The sequence below is a fragment of the Rhodofomes roseus genome (genome assembly GCF_022264815.1).
Source record: "Rhodofomes roseus strain CIRM-BRFM 1785 chromosome Unknown C8Q71scaffold_3, whole genome shotgun sequence".
Taxonomy (NCBI): Eukaryota; Fungi; Basidiomycota; class Agaricomycetes; order Polyporales; family Fomitopsidaceae; genus Rhodofomes; species Rhodofomes roseus.
In genome coordinates this window covers 1,301,445-1,319,328 of record NW_025952959.1, presented here as the reverse complement: position 1 = coordinate 1,319,328, position 17,884 = coordinate 1,301,445, and the positions used below count along the sequence as shown (strand labels likewise).

Below are 17,884 nucleotides of genomic sequence, written 5' to 3'. Positions count from 1 at the left end.
TTGGTGCCTGGGAGGGTGATGGTCGGGGAGTCGTTGGCCGTCCGACGTCTGAGCGAGTAATGCATCAGTTCCCTTTTGACCAGGTCAGGCGAGAGGCCGACGCTGGCCATCCAGGTGTCGACTCGGCCGTAGGCGATCTTGAGGATCCGGGTGTTGGTGTCGAGGGAGTCCGAAGAGACGTAGAGCTTGCCGTCGTCTACGAACATGATCAGCTGGGTGGGGCCGGGGCTGTCGACCAGCTTCAGCTTGGCATTGATGGCGTCTACGTGGTCCCGCGCTGCCTTCTCGAAGATTTCGAGAAGCTCAGCGGCGTACAGGATGGAGAGGATGGGCGATACCGGTGAGCCTTGGGGGATCCCATTCTCCACCGGTCTCATCTCCCCTCGTATCCCGTCTAGGCATATTGCTGCCTCTCGCTCCGAGAGGAAGGCTGCCGTCCATCGGACGAGTTGGAGCGGGAGGCGTTTTTCGCGCATGACGTTGAGGAGTCGGCGGTGGTTCACAAAGTCGAAGAAGCCTTTGATATCGAAGGTGAGCGCTGATGTGACTTTCCCGTGGTTGTGGGCTGCTTCGACGTCGTGGACAAAAGTGAGGATGGCGTCGTCTGTGGAGCTGGCAGGGCGTCCTCCGAACTGGTTTGCCGGGACGAGGTTGTGCGTCGATACCAGGTAGGCGAGGCGGTTGGCGACGATCCGTTCCAGGGTCTTCCCGAGGCACTCCAGCAGTTGGATGAGCCGGTAGGCCCTGGGGTTGCTGTAGTCTGGCTTGCCCGGCTTGGGGATGGCGACCGCAATCGCCTTCCTCCATGCCTTGGGGTGGTAGCCTGCGCGTAGACAGTGGTTCATCAGCGTGGTTATGGTGGTGTCTGCCTCCGCCCACGCCCATCGTATGACACGAAACTGGCATTGGGAGAGCCCCGGGGCCTTGTCTGCCCCCTGCTCGAATATGGAGCGCCTCACCTCGTCCTTCGTGACGTCTTCGTCAGCGAAGTCCTCTGGGTGAGGGTCCTTGAGGTCGTTCTCCGGGACTCCTTGCAGTGGTGGTGGTGGCTGGAATAGCTCGTCCCGCAGCGCGTTGCACTTGTCTTCGTGCATGACGGCTGGTGGTCGGTCGGCGCCTCGCGAGATGGCTGGCGATTGGTACGATCGTACCCCTTTGCCCCATTTCGTGAAGCCCCAGATGTCGGCTGTGGTCGCGGTCTCGAGGGTCTCCGTGATCCACTTCTGGCGTGCCTTCTTGTAAAGCCGCTTGAAGTAGTTCCGGGACTTCTTGATCTGGGCGTTTGTCGTACTCGCCTGCGTGCCCCACCTTTTCAGGTGGTTCAGGCTCTGCGTGCGTAGGTCCGCGATCTTCTTCGCTGCGTCGTGGAGGTCCGCGTTCCACCACGGTCGTGCGCGGTCACTTGGCTTCTTGACCTTTGCCGCTGTTGTGTTGGCGGTTTGCATCGCCGCCGTCAGCGCGTCAGCGGCTCGGTCTAGCTGGTCGTCGGAGAGTGTCGCGTTAGGCTCGGATAGGGGGGCGAGGTCTAGGTCGTGTTCCCCCAGTGCTGCTCGGAAGGCTTCGCGCCACTCTGCTGGGTCCGTGTCTTTGAAGTTGTAGCGTTCCCCGGTGAGGTTGTCAATCTCGACGGCGCCGTTGTCGATCTCCCATCGCAGGGCGAAGTGGTCGGATCCGAACGCGTATTCTCTGTCGATCCACCAGTGTTTAGCTGTGTCGAGCTCGGTGGCTTTGGGGTTGGTGAAGGTGAGGTCGATCGTGGACCATGTTTCGTGTGCGTGCGAGAAGAACGTGGGCGCGCCCTTCTCGTTCTTCATCGTGTACCTGTGCTGTGTCAGCCAGTCCACGGTCTGGTCTGTCGAGTCCTTCGCTGGGTCCGACGTGCGCGACCAGAGGGGGTGGTGCAGGTTCCAGTCGCCCGACAAGATGGTCGGGGCGTCTCTGGGGAGTGCGAGGCTCTGGAGTCGCTTCGCAGCTGACCTGGTGCCCTGCTTGCGGTCGTCGTTGTAGAGGTTGACGATGATCGTGGGGGGGTAGGGCGCCTGTGCTACCTCTAGGACTTGGATGTCGAGGTCGCTTGCGATGTCGGAACGGAGGGTGACTGTGAAGTCTCCCCGTCGGCGCGTGTACGCCATTACTCTCGGTCGCTTATCCTGGGGGACTGCTGAGACGGGTAGTATCGGCGTCCAACCTGCTCCCGCCTCAGAGACCGGCCCTTGGGTGTCGTTGCCAATATTTCCCCACCACGGTTCCGTGATGAGGACGATGTCGGCGGTGTCGTCTGAGGTCGCGGTGTTGAGCAGGGCGTGTAGCACTGTGTTCTGTCGGTTGGCGTTGAGCTGTAGGATCCGGACCGGCCGTGTGGTCGTGTCCTTCATAGTCCAACCTCGTGGTCGCTTTCATTGTCGGGGATCCGGCCGGGGCAGAGTTCGCGTTCGATGAACGCTACCGTTGCTGCGAAGTCGTCAACCATCGTCGCGTAGGATGAGCATATGTTAGCCTCATCTAGGTCTGGGAAGCGCTTTTGGAGCGCTTCCAGGTCTCCCTTCTTTTGTTCTTCGTCCAGAGCCTCCAGCGCAGCGAACTTGTTCTCGCTCTCTGCTGCTTTTCGCTGCGCTTGGCTGGGCTGGGCCCGTTTTGCTGCGTTCTTTGTTGGTCGGGCCTCCTTCCACTCTGATGTCGCCTTAGCGCCTCCCTTTGGGCGCGGTGTTGCTTTTGTGATGCCGCGGGCCTGGTCTCGGGATGCGCAGTGTCGCCAGTTCGCCGTGTGGGCGCCAGAGCAGTTGGCGCATTCGTACTGCTCATGGTTGCAGTCTTCCATGCTGGTGTCGTCGTCGTCCGGTCGTTCTTCGTGGCACTCCTTGCAGGTGTGGTCTCCTTCGGTGTGCGTGGTGTCCCCGCAGATGCGGCACTTCTCCTTCCCGTTGCATCGTGACTTGGTGTGGCCGAATAGCCAGCACCGGCTACACTGCATGACGGGTGGTTTATCAGCGTACCGTCTCACCTCTGCGAACTGCCCTGCAATCGCGAGGTTCTTGACTCTGTTCACCAGGTGGTCGGCATCCTCTTGGGACTTGAGGGCGATCACCACTGACGAGTACGTCAGGTTGATGAGGTCGCCCCTGTGTCGCATCCACCGAGGTAAGTCGGCGGTCTCCATCTTCTCGTAGTCCGGGTTCAGGCTGCGTAGGTCGCGGTCGATCTCTTGTGGTGTTGCAATGTCGCGGGTGTTGTCGTTGAACGTCCGTACCCCGTTGAGCTGGATCTTGAACCACTTCTCGTCGGGTCGGATGCGCGTCTCGCGCGTGCCAGCGAAGAAATCTACAAACCTCGGAGCATGCAGTGCAAGCTCTCCCGCTGACTGATCAGCGCGCGTGAAGACAATGCAGTTATTGTGGGCGTTGAACTTAACGTTCACGACCCGTAAGTGTCTGCTCTCGTCGCTGGCCTGCAGTATCTCGTTGATGTACTTTACAATCTCCACCTCGCTTGGCCGATCCTTTGCTGACGGTCCGTCCTTGATCTCGATGATGAGTCGAGACGGGTGGTGTGCCGCCAGCGGGTTGAGGACTGGCTTGGGCGTGCGGGGTGTCGGGACGATCGGTTTCGCGGTTGCGACCACCGTCCGTACGGTTGCTCTGTTGGTAGTGGTGGTGTCGGCGGCGGTGGTCTTCTTTTTGTTCCTGCTGGTACGCGCCGTAGCTGTTGTCCGGATTGTTGCCGAGTCGTCCGACGTGGTCCAGTCCTGTGTTGTCGTGGTCGGTGCGTCCTTCGCCTCGATGTGGTCGAGTCTGGTCGCGAGTCTGTCGATCGCCTTGGCGATGTTCTCGAGGATGGTGGTGTCGGCACTGGCAGGGGGCGGCGAGGTCGTCGGTTTGGGGGCTGTCACTGGCTGTGGCTCTTCCCATGACGTCAGTCTGCTCGCGATGGTCTGCGCGTCTTTCGTAACGGATGCGGGGTACTCAGCGTGCATGGAGATGATCTCCTTGAGGATCCCCGTTGCCCTGCTCAGTGCCTCCTCCAATAGGATCATCTTCCTTTGGATGTGGTCCGGGCTGAAGAGGTCCGAGGCGGCGTTGCCTAGCATCAGGCTGTCGTTGGTCTGGTGGCCGGTTCGTGTCGGTGTTGGTGACTCTACTTGTATACTCTCATCGTCCTTATCCTCTTCCTGCTGCGTCCGTTCTATGCCGTCCATAGGCGCAGCCGGTTTGGGTGGTCTACTTAAGGAGTTCGTTAGTCTGTCGAGTACTTTACGTCCTCGACTCGGGGTCGCTGGTATAGGCGCCGGGGTCGTCTCCTTCCCCCGCGGTTTCCCATCGACCTGGTGGCCTTGGCCTTTTGGTTCAGCCTCCTGCTTTCGTAGTGGGTACGGCTGATGCCTATGGTCCCCTCCGACCCCCTCTTGGGTCTCTGAAGCTTTGGTCATACGCTATTTTTCTCTAGATTCCACCCGTGGGAATTTTCGAGACAGATGTGGTAGCGGTATGAGGAGCCAGGGTTACTCTGTGTATCGACGTGACGTCCGAGCCGGACGACTCTCCGTTTGTCGTTCCGGTCTCGATGCAGGACGGCGAAACGATGCCTGACGACGCGGCGGGGAAACCAAAGATACTGTCTGATTCGGTGGCTACAATGCAAGGCTGCCCTACTCCTGCAACGACTAATTCTGCCAGCGGCACGCCACTAACGTCACTGCGTCTGGAGACAGAAGGCGGCAAGCGAGGTCTAGAAAGACTGGTCAATAATGTATACCAAATCCTTCGGCAACAGTTCTTGGTTCACTTCTTTACTGTCTTCGCTTGCCGCGACCACGCATGGCTGCTCCGATGGGATCGCGCCGGCCTCGTTATCTCAGAACCGTTCAACTTCATCAAGGAGCCCCTAACCTTATACACTTTTCTCTATCGGTTCGCCTGCATGAATGATGCGCAGCGTGGTCGTGACCTCACAGTGGTACCGGCGAGCGAGGAAGAGGTCGAGCTCATGCGCAGTGTCGACAAGTTTGAAACCCAGTGGCACGAGAGCCAGTTTGCGGCCACGCTGGTACCAGGATGGCCGATATACAAAATCCTCGTACCTGAACACGACGTGATATCGAAAGCTGTGCTTAGGAAGGGCAGCAGCAAGGCGCAGGGCAATACCAAGGGGTCAAGGAATCGTGTGCGCAGGTTTCTAGTAGGTGCACCGTGTTTCATGAACAAGTCCGTCATGGGGCGGGCGACGAGATGTCATATCGCGTACGACGTTGCAGAAGACCGGCTCGTCTTTTTCAAGGAGTACTGGCGTACCGATACGCCAACATCGCATCCGGAGGGAGAGGTATACCTGCGCCTGCACAGCAAGAACGTGAGTTACATAGCGACACCGCTCGCAGCTGGCGACGTTCGCGTCAAGGGAGGCAGAGTGCATCAGACAGAAGACCGCCCCACTGACCGTCCAAGAGGTCTTCTTTAAGGTCTGCCTAGGGGAGACTAGCATCAGACGCGCTCCCAGGACTTCATCAAGGGATCGGATCCAAAGCTCGTACAATATCGCCTCCTCCTGAAGGAGATCGCTCGACCTCTCAAAGACTATGAGGATTCGCTCCAGCTTGTCGAGGTCATCTATCAGTGTTTGCGAGGTTCGTCAGTGTTCCTCTCCGTACGTCTTTGCTCTGATGACACGACATCGTAGCTCATGAGGAAGCATGGGAGCGGGCTGGTGTTCTGCATGCAGACATCAGCACCGAGAACCTGCTGATTCAATGGTACACGGAGAATGGAGAACTGAAGTACAAGGCGTTGTTGGCCGATTGGGGACTGTGCAAGTATATTGAAGAGATGGATCAACCGGTTGTAAAGGCGTCTCGCTGCGTGCGTCTCAATTTCTTCGGTGCACGGTGGTGGATGCGCGGCTAATATTTGCGCAGGGTACATGGCCATTCATTTCCGCTGTGCTGTTGGTTTATCCGACGCGCTTCGTCCAGGGAGTGTCACACGATTTGGAATCATTCATACACGTCCTCCACTGGATGTGCCTGAAGTTCCACAACACGGACTACTCCCGCATCCCTTTGCGACTGCGTCGGCATGTTGCCATTCTCTACAACGAGCGTGATGGGCAAGTGCAGGGACAGTTTACCGGCGGCTTCGAGAAGATGAAACACATGCAAGATGGCCGCGTACCTTTTGCGCTTGAAGGAGGCTCCGCGAAAGGGAAGTGTGTCGGCCTCCACATGCTATTGGGGAAACTCGCAGCGCTGTACAAGGAACATTATGCGTGGCTTAAACCGCAATTTCCGAGCTCAAACCCGCCCACGTCGCCCAAGCGAAGCGTACTCCGAGTCAGTGTCGTGCGTGGGCAACTACCACCGGCAAGGGACTCGGCCCCCGAGCCGCCAGACTCGGAGGAAGCCACGACAGTAGAGAAGCCCGCAAAGCCCGTCCTTCAGTCTCATAAGCAGATCATCGCAGTGTTTGGGAAGGTGCTGGCCATGGCGGAGGATGGGTGGATTTTGGACAAGAAAACTGAAGACAAATTCGCGCCGTACCGCAGTGACGAGAAGACTGCCTCGAAAGTCGAGGCGACGCTGTCGGGCGAAGCCGAGTCTTCTGAGGAGCACATGTCCGTGGAAGGTGTACCCAGCAAGCGCGTCAGAAAGAATGGTAACAGCACGGCTGCGTAGAGCACATCTGTCTCAAGCTCGGGAACGGATACTTAGTATCGAGGGCTGATTTCGATCGAACGGTCGAAGCTCTATTCCGGTGCCACTGGTTGACCTCTGCTTCGCTGTAGTGCACGAAAGGTCCTGGGATGGTTGTACGATGGTTGTCATGGTGGTATTATTTTTCTGTATTATACATTGGACGTCCAGAAAAGTTGAAGCATGTATCGAGCGTGTCACTAGTGCTGTTTCTGACTTCGAGAGCTCGAGGAAAGTCGCGTGAAGATCAGGTGACCGCGAAAGTTGAGCGCTTCAGCGGAGAAGAGTGCGTTGCGCCGAACGGTCACATCCTACAGACTATCCTCCTCTTTCTCCTCCTCCCCATCTCAGCTTCAACCCGGTGGATTGGGAAGCTATGGCCGCAGCTTTACATTCGCTAACCTCCGCCGAATCTCTTGCACACCGTGCCCGCATCGCTTCCTTCGTATCCTCATTGCGCCCTCTCGGCCTACGCACACCCGTCTGCAACCTCCTCGCGCACCGCATCCCCACACGATGGTCGCTCTACCGCGGGCTCCTGCGTGATGCGCCGAGCGACGACGTCCGGTATGTACGACACATCTGCTTCCGTTGTCGCGGCTCGGGGGTGACTCTGGCCTGATACCCGAAGGCAGGTCGAGGATACGGACGTTGTTCCAGAAGCACAAGGGGCTGCGGAAGGCGAGCATGGTGAAGAGGGTGTTGGCACGGTATCACAAGGTGAGTTTGGATGCGCTTGAGTCATGTGCCGTCCGCTCAATAAACTTATGCAGATGCGGGACATGTTCGCCGCTGCGAAAGCGGGGGAACCGCGCTCACAAGCCATCGTCGAGCGGTACGCCCGGATGGTTGCGTTCTGCAATGAGAAAGCGCGGAACGACCGCCTCGCACAAGAGATGCTCGTCAGTCATCCCTATGTCTTCATTCACCCCCTCTCATCCCCTCCTCCAGGCCTGGCGTGACAAGCTCGCAAAGCGACCCATCATGACAGGGATCTTCTTGCGCGCCACAATCTACCACGGCCCACTTCCTCGCTTGAAACCGCAGCCAAAGCACATCTCCGGATTGATTGGATGGCGCCGCAAACAGCGCGAGCGGCGCATAGACGAGAATCGGGCGAACGAAGAGCAGCTCATGGACATGCAGTGCGAAGTGGAGCAGGAGCGAGCGCTCGCTGAGAGGGCGCTGCAGGAGGGACAGCCGTTCAAAAGCGAGTTCGTTGAGAATGCCGACCTGTGGCGTGCGTATCTGTGTGTCCGTCTTCTACACGCGCGCGATACTGATGCATGTGACAGTGAATCCGATGCAGGAGCGTGCAGACGAATTCGAAGCAATGCTCGCGCGCGACGAGGAGCGTGCTCGGACGCCGTTCCCGCCTGCGCTTACCGCGCAGATCATGGCCGCGCGCCGGGAGAAGATCGCGAATAAGACGCGAGAGTTGCAGCGCGAACGCGCGGGCGTCGTACTCAAGCGCACCCTCCGGCGGCGAAGACAGGGTCCTCCCGCGCATATCCTTACGAAGCTGAGTGAAGAGGAGAAACATTTAGACCAGGTGTCGCGGAGCGTAAGCGAGGTGGGGTATGTCGGCATGGTGAAGAGGAGGCTTGGGTTCAAATTGAGGGACCCGGAGGCGTACAAGGTCGAGTTAGGAAACCCGAAGGAGATGGAAAGACTCGAGCGGGAAGCTGCAGAAATTGAGGCCGAGAACGAACGTAGACGGAGGGAAGATATTGCCATGCGATGATGAGGGCACTAGTCAGGACATTGGCTACTACTTATACTGTAAGTGTGCAGCCATGCTCGCGACATACATACGTGCATGGCAATAATGGTGCGCCATTAGCTGTCTTATGACTGTCAACATGGCTGACTTTGCTTCCAGTGGATCACCACTCAGTCAACTCTAGATGGACACTGCTAAGTACCATGGACTTGTAACAGAGTCCCTTCTGGATGTGATTGGGATTATATCATACAACTTTACAGCGTCCTTCTACCTTCCTTCATCCCCCGACCGATTGACCAAACGAAATCATGACGTTGAATTCGGGTGAACGGTGTTCTCGCTCGCCAAATCACCTAGCGCGACTTCCTTCTGTATCCTGCTCATAGGCTCGTCGCCGAGGACACCATCCTGCTTGGGGTCTGTCACCTCCTGCGCGCCCTCCTTCAGGCCGGGCGCCTTGCGCAACGTCGACGTCTCTCCAGGGATGTTCAGGTTCTATTGAACAAGTTGAGTATTTCGCGCGCAGTCGTGAGCGAAAAGTGAGTCCACTCACGTTGGGAGGGTCGCGGATGTACTCGTCGTTGATGTTGTGGTCCGTGACCGGGGGTCGGCCGACGGTCTGGTACTGCTTCTTGAATTTCTGGTCGTCGGTCGTGTGGCCCTCGGTGAAGTCGTTGCGCGTGGTGTCCATGATGATGATGATGTAGGAGGAGTAGAGAAGGGTCGTTATATGTGGGAGAATAACAGGCGATGCAGTAGGTTGAAAGCCAGGGTCGGCGGCGAGCTCGTCGGTTTATATGTGCTCGAGGACGCGCCTGGCGATCCTGGAGAAGGATGCGTCACGGTGATGTCATCCCCGCCTTGCGGGGTGGCGTCGACAGTCGTTCTTGCATACCTTCCGGATAAGGGCATCCGATCACCACGTGAGCCGGTGTTCGACGCCACCACTGCCAGCCTGAGTGGCAAGTGCAACCTGTGCAACCCGAGTGCAACCTCGGCACTTACTGCCAATAGAATGGACTTCCTGACAAAGGCAGTACCGACACGCACGGTCACCATGGTGCACACTTCCACCGCCAGCCCAAATCCGGCCGACTCAACGAGCCCACCCATCGTCGAGCTCCTGCGCTTCGCGTCCTCCTTGCTCAGCGTCCTCGCTGCTCTCACTCGGCGGTCCTTCAGCTATGTCGTTAGCAAACCTCTCTGGACAACCCTCGCCATAGCCTATCGCCCTCTCTCCTACTTGCTCGCCCCGCTCTTCGTCTTCGTGAACGTGCTACTGAACGCGTTCATCCTGACACCGTACGCCGTAGTCAGGGCCATCGCAGTCGACGTCTACCCAATTTACGTATTCGTTGGCGCAAGCCTGCTCTGCGCGGCTTGTGTCGGCTTGGGAGCACGTCTATGGGTTCAGGCAATCCGTTCCACGATCTACGGACCGCGGCCCACCAGCCACGAGGCCTATCCTCCAGCGAAGCCGAGAAAGCGCGTCTCTATCAAGGAGGAGGAAAGATAGTGCTGCGGGAAAAGATATTCCAGGCTGGTAATCGCGTTTTATGATACTGGTGAGTCGCTCGGGTTTCTTCTCTATGAGAACTGGCGCCGATGGCAATCCCCAGGCAACGCGGGACGTCCGGACTTGAAGCGTACGGCGTTGTCGGGGTTGATTCATGCTAGCGCATCTTATTGCCTGTGCCGCTGCTGGCACCGATAGCCGGAATGCCTCTCAGAGGCCTCAAGCTTCAACCATCGCTTCGGTCTTCCCCGCCGCCCTCTTTGCGCCCGTTCGACCGCCCGCCCCAAGACTTGCACCCTCGTTTACCCACGCCTCACCTTCTGCGAACCACCCGCCCCAGCGAATTCTTCGTCTCTTCTGCTCGTCGTGACCCGTCCAGGCTGCTGTGTCTTCTACACCAATTCTGCAATACTCCAGAGGTAGTCGAGGAGCTTGCCAGGCAGCGGGTAACGGGCGACCCCGTGCGGAACATCACATTCAGCTTGGTCGCTAGTTAACGCCCCCTACCTGGGCCTGGTGAAGCCTTGCTTAGGTTAGTCTACAGTATCAACGATTTCGAAGGCGTCGAGCATGGGCGCCTGGAGATTTGGTCGCGTGTATTTGTCCGCGAATATTCTCGCGATGGGGGTGCGATGCACCCTAGAAACCCGCTCGTCATTAAATGGTAAACCGTGACTTCCAGTCTCGGTATCTTCCACTCTGTATACTTACGGCCGGCTATGACTATCCAACCCTTTTGGGAGCATGCCTTACGGAGAGGACTTTTTATTACAGGACTGGTTGGGGGTAACGCAGTGGCGAGGTCATTCTATACTATGTGTAAGATACAGGCTGGTACTTAGTATCTTGGAGAGGCAGCATGCGTTCGGTCTGGTGCCCACGGGGATGTAAAACATGCCCGACACCGTATGTCTACAGTAACATCCTCCCCGCCCACCGCGGCATAGCGATGCACTCCCGTACGTTTTCAATGCCAGATATCCAGCTAATCAAACGCTCAAAGCCAAGCCCGAACCCTCCATGCGGCGCCCCTCCATACTTTCTCAGCTCCGAGTACCACCCGTACTGCGTCTTGTCCAGCCCATGACTTTCCAACGCCTTATCCAGCAAATTGCTCCGCTCTTCGCGCAGCGAGCCGCCAACGAGCTCGCCGAGGTGCGGGACGAGGAGGTCGAAGCACGCGACGGTCTTCCCGTCGTCGTTCAAGCGCATGTAGAACGGCTTGAGCGCCACTGGGTAGTCCGTCACGAACACCGGGCCCTTGACGAGCTCCTCCGCGAGCCACCGCTCGTGTTCGCTCTGCAGCGGCTTCCCCCACGCAGGCTCGAAGTGGAACTTCCGCGCGGACGCGTGGTACTTCGCAAGCTCCGCGACCGCGTCGCCGTAGCTCAGCCTCGTCCAGACCGGGGTCGAGCTTGCTGTTTGGAGATGCTCGAGGATTCGCGAGCGCCCAGTGGCTTGCGCGAAGACTTGCGCATGGGGTTGTGTCTTGGAGAGGACGTCTTTGATGGCGCCTTCTGTGACAGCACATATGTCGTTGACGGATTGGGTGAACGACCACTCGGCCTCGAGCATCCAGAACTCGGATAGATGGCGGTTCGTCAGGGAGCGCTCTGCGCGGAAGCTTGGTGAGATGGTGTACACCCTGGACAGGGCCGTCGCGAGGGCCTCGAGATGTAGCTGTGACGAGACAGTGAGATACGCTGGGTGACCGAAGAACTCTGAGGGCTTGTTCTCCGTTGGGTGCGTAGCAGGTTCTGAGGGTTCAGGAGGCGCGACACGGAACGTCTCTCCAGCACCCTCGCAGTCGCTGGAGGTTATGATAGGCGTGTGCACGTAGCAGAAGCCTAATGACTGCCCGTCAATGAGTGACATTTTCCCCCACACCTCGCGATGCGCTCACGTTGAAGAACTGCTGCAGCGCGTCCGACGCGGTCGCGCGGAGCCTGAGCATCTCTGCAATGGTGTTTGTACGCGCCCGGAAGTGGCAGTTGTCCCGGAGATAATCGACGGGCAAGGCCTGCTTTTGTATGGGATACGCCTGGTCGGGTGTCGTTCAGTCGGATATGAAAGACGCAGACGCTCTGACGCACCGCTGGGTCGCATTCGCCCACGACTTCCACCTCCTCAACACGCAGCTCCTTGTCCTGACCCTTCCCCGGACTATCCCCAAGGGTACCGCCCAGCCTCACGCTCGCACCATTCGTTAACCTTGACAGCAGCCACCAATCAACTACCGCGTTAGCTTACGACCTGCTCGCCCGCCCAGAACGCTGACACGTACACTTTTGCTAGCGAGCCATTTTGTATGACCGCCTGGATCCCTTTAGCTGAGCTGCCGTCCGAGATGACCGCGAATGTGACATTCTTTTGACGTCGCACCGACTTGACCCAGCCGTTCACCTGCACGCGTGCGCTGTTTGAAGTGTTGCTAAGAAGCTGGCGGATAGTTGGAGGAAGTAGAGAGGTGGAGGCGACGCGTCCGAGCATCCTCTCCGACGTCGGTGGATCCTGAAGCGCAACTTCGACATCGCGGTGAAGTACAGCGGCACGGTCACGGACTGTCCCGTGGCAAGCTTGCAAAGATTTCATGGTCACACAACCATTCATACATACGTAGCCCGCCTAGCTCAATCGGATAGAGCGTCAGACTCTTACACTAGGCGGTGATCTGAAGGCTGCGAGTTCGACCCTCGCGGTGGGCTAGTGTATTTTTTGCTCCGCTTCATGCCAGTCTCGGGATCTAACGACTCACTTCATGGACCCTGCGCACCTGTCGATCCATCCCACCCACGCAACCGGACATTCTTGATTCAAGTACAGAATATCGTACATTCTCGGTAGCGACCTATCACCTAGTACCTAGAGGCATCTTGCCTACAGAGATCTCGTAAATCCTCGTAAATGTAAACAAAAACATCCCCGGCCGCCCCCTTCCGGGGACAATGAGACAGCGGTCCACAAAAACGATCCAGTAGCCCACCGCGAGGGTCGAACTCGCAGCCTTCAGATTGGCCCGCCTGTGGTCGCTGTGCAGCCTCAAGGGTTAAGAGTCTGACGCTCTATCCGATTGAGCTAGGCGGGCTGTGCACGTGTTTCCGCCCTTCCAAATATAGTAATTGGCGCATCAAATTCTAGCTTCCGAGTCACGCCGGGACCGAGTGGCAGGGACCGGCGCTTGCCATCCACCGCGTTCAGGATACCTGACCTTCACACCCACTTTTAGCTGCTCGGCTCGAGCGAGCTCTCGCCAAACGGGCCGCGCAAGAGTCATCGAAGGCATTACAGGTGTTTAGATATGTTCGTCGACGTACACGGTAAAAATACAGCTTCCACACAACATCGTGAAGGTCGTCACGGCATGATCGTACAACTCGGCCCACCGGGGCTTGCTACCTCGTCGGTGAGCACCACGCTCACCACGAATCGGCAGAGCGCGAAGATTAGGATATACCCATCCACTAACTCAGCACCCACTGCGCTAATCCACGTCCTTCTCCCTAACCTCCTCGATACTCCTCGGGCGGGACCCCGACTCGACGTCTGCGCCCTTACCCTCGGGGCCGGCACGGACGATGGGGTTCCCGTGCTCGTCAAGGTCGGGCATCTCCTCGTCGCGCCCGGCGCCCTCCTCGAACGCCGCCTTGTACTTCTCGAAGTGCGAGCCGTGATTCTCTGGGCCGATAATCGTGCAGAGCACGACGAACGCGGCGACGACGCCGAGCAGGATCCCCTGCACGGTCGCGTAGTCCGCGACGGTCTGGTATGCGCCATTTTGGAAGATGGTCGTCTTGAGGTTCTTGCCGCCGGCTGGGGGATTGCGTTAGTGGTGGGTAAGCGGAAGGGGAAGGACGGGACTTACTGGTCTCGATTTGTGCGGAGGCGGAGGAGACCATGTTGCCCATCTGGTATGCAACACCAGGGAAGGTCGCACGGAACGCGGGTGGGGACATCTCCGCGAGCTGAATCGGGATCTGCACGGAGGCGCCATTGAGAGACTGAGGAATCAATGAACGAGAAGGCACGTACTACTCCCCAAGCTCCCTGCACACCGAACTGCACGCAGAAAGCACCTGCTGACAATGCGCCGAATGTAGACGGGAGAATCCAGAGCGGGATGAATGCGCCGATAAGCAAGACGAACAGGATGATGGTGAGTCGCCGGCCGATGTACTGAGACAGCCATCCGGCAATGGTACCACCGCTGTAATTAACACGTCAGCGATGCGCGATATAGGAACGTGGGATTCACGTACGCAATGGCACCACAATTTCCAATGATCGTTGCCACTGTCGAGTCGTGCTCGGAGAAGCCCTTCGTGGTCCGGAGGTACGTAGGGTACAAGTCCTGCGAACCGTGCGAGAGGAAATTGAACCCAGTCATGAGCACGACCGCGTAGCAACACAGAATCCAGTGGTTCTTCAACATCTGCTTCGTCTCGCGAACGAACACCTTCGTCTTGTTCTTTGTCGTGTGCCCCGTCGCGCGCTCGACCGCCTTTGCGCGCAAGAAGACCTCGCTCTCGGGGAGGACAGCGCGGACCGCCGCCGCGAGGACGCTGAGGCCCGCGCCGAGCCAGAAGAGCCCGCGCCAGCCGGTCGAGGTCTCCGGGACGAGCGTCAGGTTGATCACCGCGGCAAGAAGATACCCGACTGCATAGCCCTCCTGGAGGAACCCACTCGCAAGACCGCGTGCCTCCACAGGCAGGTTCTCCAGCGCGGTGGACGAGGCGAGGCCCCAGATTCCGCCCATGGCGACTCCGAAGAAGGAGCGCACGATGAGGAATTGCTCATAGCTGTTCACGAAGCCCGAGCCAAGCTCGAAGGCGGCGGCGAGGAGCAAATTCACGACGAGCGGCCACTTGCGGCCGAAGCGGTCCGAGGCGATACCGAAGATAACCTGGGTAGAGGGGGGGTGAGTCAGTGGATGCCAGTGGGGGCGGACGGACGTAGAACAGTCTGGACGGGCGGGGCGAGCGCATCGATAGCGTCGGCTAGGAACATTGCCGGCCCACGCCCGAAGGCGAGTGCGGCACCCACTAAAATGGAGTCGAACGAGGGTGAAATACTCACAGCACCTAACGAACGGAAGAGGAGCGTAAGCGTGATAGCGGTCGACTAGATATCTACCATTAGCTAATATCATACGATGTGAGATATGATGGGACGTACGATGGTATTAGCATCTTTGTTGAACTGCTTTTCGAGGGCCGTGACGCTGAGCGACACGCTGAAAAAGTCGTAGGAGTCGCAAATCCACGCCAACCATCTGCATCGAAGGCGCGTCAGCGACCGAGTGAATTGAGAAGCCATTTTGTTACGCACCCGCACCAGAATTGTGCCCACTGGATCCACGTGAGGCTGCGAATCGCCTGCCAGAGCGTGAGGTCGCCGGCTTTCTTTTCCCGATGGGGGATGAGGTTGACAAAGCACTGGCTGAGATATGTGGTTACCGCGGACGACATGGTGGACGTGAGGCGGGGGCGCGGGGTAGGCAGCGTGCTGAGGACTGTTTTAAATACGGCGGCCGTGATGGGGTATCTCTGCCGCCGCGATCATTGTTCCCCCGGACTCCCCACATCATACCCCACACCTCCCCTTAGCGCGTTCGCACATCGCGGTCCCGGTACCCGGATCTCTCTCCATCTCTCGGCCAATTCGCGTGTCCGACAGGCGCAGGAGGACACCGGCCGACGCGCTCCGCACAATGGGATGCGACACAGACACCATCGAGACACCATGCTGAATTTGCGTCCTCGGTATCGGGTCTTGCACGCCTGACGGCGGACGCCCGAGCGCGTCAAGACGCGGTCCTTGAGCGGTAGGGCGCTAGGCACGCGACGCGCCGATTCGAAGGCTGGGATGATCGGTTCGGGAGGGTGCGATCGAAGATTGCCCCGGAGCACGCGGTCACCTGTCCCTCCGGCCGCACGCGAACCCACCGACGGCGCGGGCCCTGCAACCGTCTCTCCTCTCGCCCAGCAGAACCAACCTCGCCGACGCAGCGTCGCAGGCCATTGCCTTCAAAATCTGCGACCCGACGCAATGCTTCCAGCCAACCTCGAGTGTGTGAAGACGTTCGGAAGGTATTCATTATCTGATTCATGAATGAGTCAACGGGTTCAAGTGTAGTGCCGTTGAACAGCCAGAACCTTGTCGGCCTACGATCGCTCGAAGCCGCGGCGAGCTATACACAGACCAGGACCCCAGTGCCTCAAGATTCTACGGGGACGAGAATGGAACTTGCGAAGCCGCCAACGGTGCTAAGTACTTATCTCAACGGCGTACACGCCGCGCTTCTGCCGCCATCACTGGCATCAGTGCACGGTAAGCATATCTTATGTATGTAAGTATGCTTGACGTGCGCGTATGCCCCATGGATGAGCTACTTGCCAGCACGAAAGGAAGACTCGCGCAATCAATACTATGCACTATACGCGGTTTGCAAAAGGCCCAGAATCCAGAACTGAGGTCACTCAACATGGAACGCCATGCCGCTTAGCAGGCGACGTACCGGAGTCAAATCGGCGCGTCACTACCATATGGCTCCTGATGAGTCTATGTCACATCCTGACTTGGATTACCAATACTGTTCCAGGAGTCTGTAGTAGCGGTACAATTAGCCTGCCTGTAAGGATACCATGCCACGCCAGGCTGTATGAATGGCATGCTGCAGCCTCTGCCAGTGACCAACCTCGATGTCGCACGAATGAAGGGCAACATTGACTGTTGTTTGGGAAGTTCGCTCAGTGCGGACTCGACTCGCGAGGGCTCGAGCGATGTACCTCTCGCCAGTTAGGTAAAGGTCGCGGTCTTAGTCTGGGCTAGATCCGCACGGTCCATACTAGACGGGATGTCGAGCGTGCCGGCCCGATTCCACCATGCTGCATTTGACGGTCCCTACACTAAGAGTAGCGGCACCGCCCCGTTGAAATGCGACTACATCGGCTAGGCGATGCGCTTGAGTCACCGTTTCCTCTATGCGGTGAGCACTACTACGTACGTGGACGCACCGTCCCTTCGGCGCGAAGAGCCGGCGGGGAGTAACGGACAAGGCGCGCGTCCCAAATCGGGAATGCTAGGGCTTTGGATCCTAACAGTCGCAAACAACTCCGCTCCCCGCTGACTCCCGGGCCGTGGAGCCGCGAATCGCAGACCCTCCTTCACTTGTCTCTTCTGCTGTCAACGTCTCAACCTTTGGGTGTTCACTGTAGTCAAGCTCGCACATCCACATGACGTGTCCCCAAATGAAGTATGCGGTTACTGTAAATGACGGGAAGCCTTGATCGCGATCGCTGTGGGGAACGCCTGTCTTCGTTTGGTCTTCGTGAGTCTCGATCAACTACGCTGTCAAGCTCGCGAACGCTTGGAAGCTTGGCGGCTCGTCCGACGTCGCCCAGCTCGGTAAAGTAGCCCCCCGTTCTTGCTGTGGGTCCAGTGTGGGTGCGCGGGGCCCACGTTCACGTACGATAGGCTCTGGGCACGCCCGCGCTCTTGGCGCCGGCGCGACGGGATGTCCCGCCGCCCGCTGCGATCGAACAACTCTGCGGCTGGCGCAGCGGTCCTTGCATGCTGTCGTCGACTTGTGTCCTCACTACTAGTAGTGCGAGATGGAGAGACAGCGGGAGGCGGTTGCAGATGCCTCACGTATATTCCGACGCTCGTGAGTCGTGACTCGTCAGTACTTCATGGGCACTGGGTCAATTAGTGCGAACAAGCCGGTTGCGTTGCGCAGAACAGACGGGAGCGAGCGTGAGCGAGGCTCATGTTGGTGAAATTGTAGGCATAGATTTACGCGTTCACTCGTAGCGGAGCAAGGACCACTGTGTCCCCGCCAAAGCGTCCATTGACGACGTTCACCCCCTCAGGCCCCGCTTGCTGTCCAAGTGGTCTTCCCAGATCTACTGGAGGCCATTCCTATGACTGGAATGAACAACCATGGCCTAATCACACTGCAATCTTC

At 58.3% G+C, this 17,884-nt stretch overlaps 6 protein-coding genes and 2 non-coding genes across 8 annotated transcripts; 4 read left to right on the top strand and 4 right to left on the bottom strand.

Annotated features, from left to right (window-relative positions):
• Nucleotides 1-4,502: 4,502 nt before the first annotated feature.
• Nucleotides 4,503-6,975, top strand: C8Q71DRAFT_829062 (uncharacterized protein). Its single transcript, XM_047926337.1, has 4 exons — nucleotides 4,503-5,400; nucleotides 5,473-5,617; nucleotides 5,671-5,849; nucleotides 5,906-6,975. Exons 1-4 carry the CDS (start codon nucleotides 4,558-4,560, stop codon nucleotides 6,659-6,661), a joined length of 1,923 nt encoding a protein of 640 aa, XP_047783099.1. The 5' UTR covers nucleotides 4,503-4,557; the 3' UTR covers nucleotides 6,662-6,975.
• An 80-nt stretch (nucleotides 6,976-7,055) lies between these two features.
• Nucleotides 7,056-8,423, top strand: C8Q71DRAFT_794646 (uncharacterized protein; the record flags this gene model as incomplete). Its single annotated transcript, XM_047925553.1, has 5 exons — nucleotides 7,056-7,246; nucleotides 7,315-7,399; nucleotides 7,453-7,581; nucleotides 7,631-7,919; nucleotides 7,975-8,423. 5 exons carry the CDS (start codon nucleotides 7,056-7,058, stop codon nucleotides 8,421-8,423), a joined length of 1,143 nt encoding a protein of 380 aa, XP_047783098.1.
• Nucleotides 8,424-8,711: 288 nt separating this feature from the next.
• Nucleotides 8,712-9,096, bottom strand: C8Q71DRAFT_854151 (uncharacterized protein; the record flags this gene model as incomplete). Its single annotated transcript, XM_047927012.1, has 2 exons — nucleotides 8,712-8,900; nucleotides 8,959-9,096. The coding sequence occupies 2 exons, from the start codon at nucleotides 9,094-9,096 to the stop codon at nucleotides 8,712-8,714; spliced, it is 327 nt and encodes a 108-aa protein (XP_047783097.1).
• C8Q71DRAFT_348888 (uncharacterized protein) lies at nucleotides 8,931-10,105 on the top strand. The gene is made up of 2 exons (XM_047917982.1): nucleotides 8,931-9,970; nucleotides 10,025-10,105. Exon 1 carries the CDS (start codon nucleotides 9,136-9,138, stop codon nucleotides 9,919-9,921), a length of 786 nt encoding a protein of 261 aa, XP_047783096.1. The 5' UTR covers nucleotides 8,931-9,135; the 3' UTR covers nucleotides 9,922-9,970; nucleotides 10,025-10,105.
• A 728-nt stretch (nucleotides 10,106-10,833) lies between these two features.
• On the bottom strand, nucleotides 10,834-12,411 carry C8Q71DRAFT_794645 (uncharacterized protein; the record flags this gene model as incomplete). Its single annotated transcript, XM_047925552.1, has 4 exons — nucleotides 10,834-11,775; nucleotides 11,825-11,962; nucleotides 12,015-12,132; nucleotides 12,206-12,411. 4 exons carry the CDS (start codon nucleotides 12,409-12,411, stop codon nucleotides 10,834-10,836), a joined length of 1,404 nt encoding a protein of 467 aa, XP_047783095.1.
• A 129-nt stretch (nucleotides 12,412-12,540) lies between these two features.
• Nucleotides 12,541-12,626, top strand: C8Q71DRAFT_t23. The gene has a single exon. It is a non-coding gene; the product is annotated as a tRNA-Lys (tRNA).
• Nucleotides 12,627-12,897: 271 nt separating this feature from the next.
• On the bottom strand, nucleotides 12,898-13,006 carry C8Q71DRAFT_t21. Its single transcript has one exon. It is a non-coding gene; the product is annotated as a tRNA-Lys (tRNA).
• A 188-nt stretch (nucleotides 13,007-13,194) lies between these two features.
• On the bottom strand, nucleotides 13,195-15,486 carry C8Q71DRAFT_738857 (carboxylic acid transporter). The gene is made up of 7 exons (XM_047922680.1): nucleotides 15,247-15,486; nucleotides 15,094-15,190; nucleotides 14,995-15,039; nucleotides 14,178-14,821; nucleotides 13,951-14,125; nucleotides 13,784-13,895; nucleotides 13,195-13,731 (listed from the first exon to the last, which is right to left on the bottom strand). The coding sequence occupies exons 1-7, from the start codon at nucleotides 15,384-15,386 to the stop codon at nucleotides 13,403-13,405; spliced, it is 1,542 nt and encodes a 513-aa protein (XP_047783094.1). The 5' UTR covers nucleotides 15,387-15,486; the 3' UTR covers nucleotides 13,195-13,402.
• Nucleotides 15,487-17,884: the final 2,398 nt, after the last annotated feature.

Excerpts from the sequence above, each read along its gene's own strand:
- C8Q71DRAFT_738857 (XM_047922680.1), bottom strand. The coding sequence starts at position 15,386 with ATGTCGTCCGCGGTAACCACATATCTCAGCCAGTGCTTTGTCAACCTC. Across the intron at positions 15,191-15,246 it reads TGGGCACAATTCTGGTGCGG|ATGGTTGGCGTGGATTTGCG; the intron begins GTGCGTAACAAA and ends CCTTCGATGCAG. Across the intron at positions 14,822-14,994 it reads TCTTCCGTTCGTTAGGTGCT|GTTATCTTCGGTATCGCCTC; the intron begins GTGAGTATTTCA and ends CCCTCTACCCAG.
- C8Q71DRAFT_348888 (XM_047917982.1), top strand. The coding sequence starts at position 9,136 with ATGTGGGAGAATAACAGGCGATGCAGTAGGTTGAAAGCCAGGGTCGGC.
- C8Q71DRAFT_829062 (XM_047926337.1), top strand. The coding sequence starts at position 4,558 with ATGCAGGACGGCGAAACGATGCCTGACGACGCGGCGGGGAAACCAAAG. Across the intron at positions 5,401-5,472 it reads TTCGCGTCAAGGGAGGCAGA|CATCAGACGCGCTCCCAGGA; the intron begins GTGCATCAGACA and ends AGGGGAGACTAG. Across the intron at positions 5,618-5,670 it reads CATCTATCAGTGTTTGCGAG|CTCATGAGGAAGCATGGGAG; the intron begins GTTCGTCAGTGT and ends ACGACATCGTAG.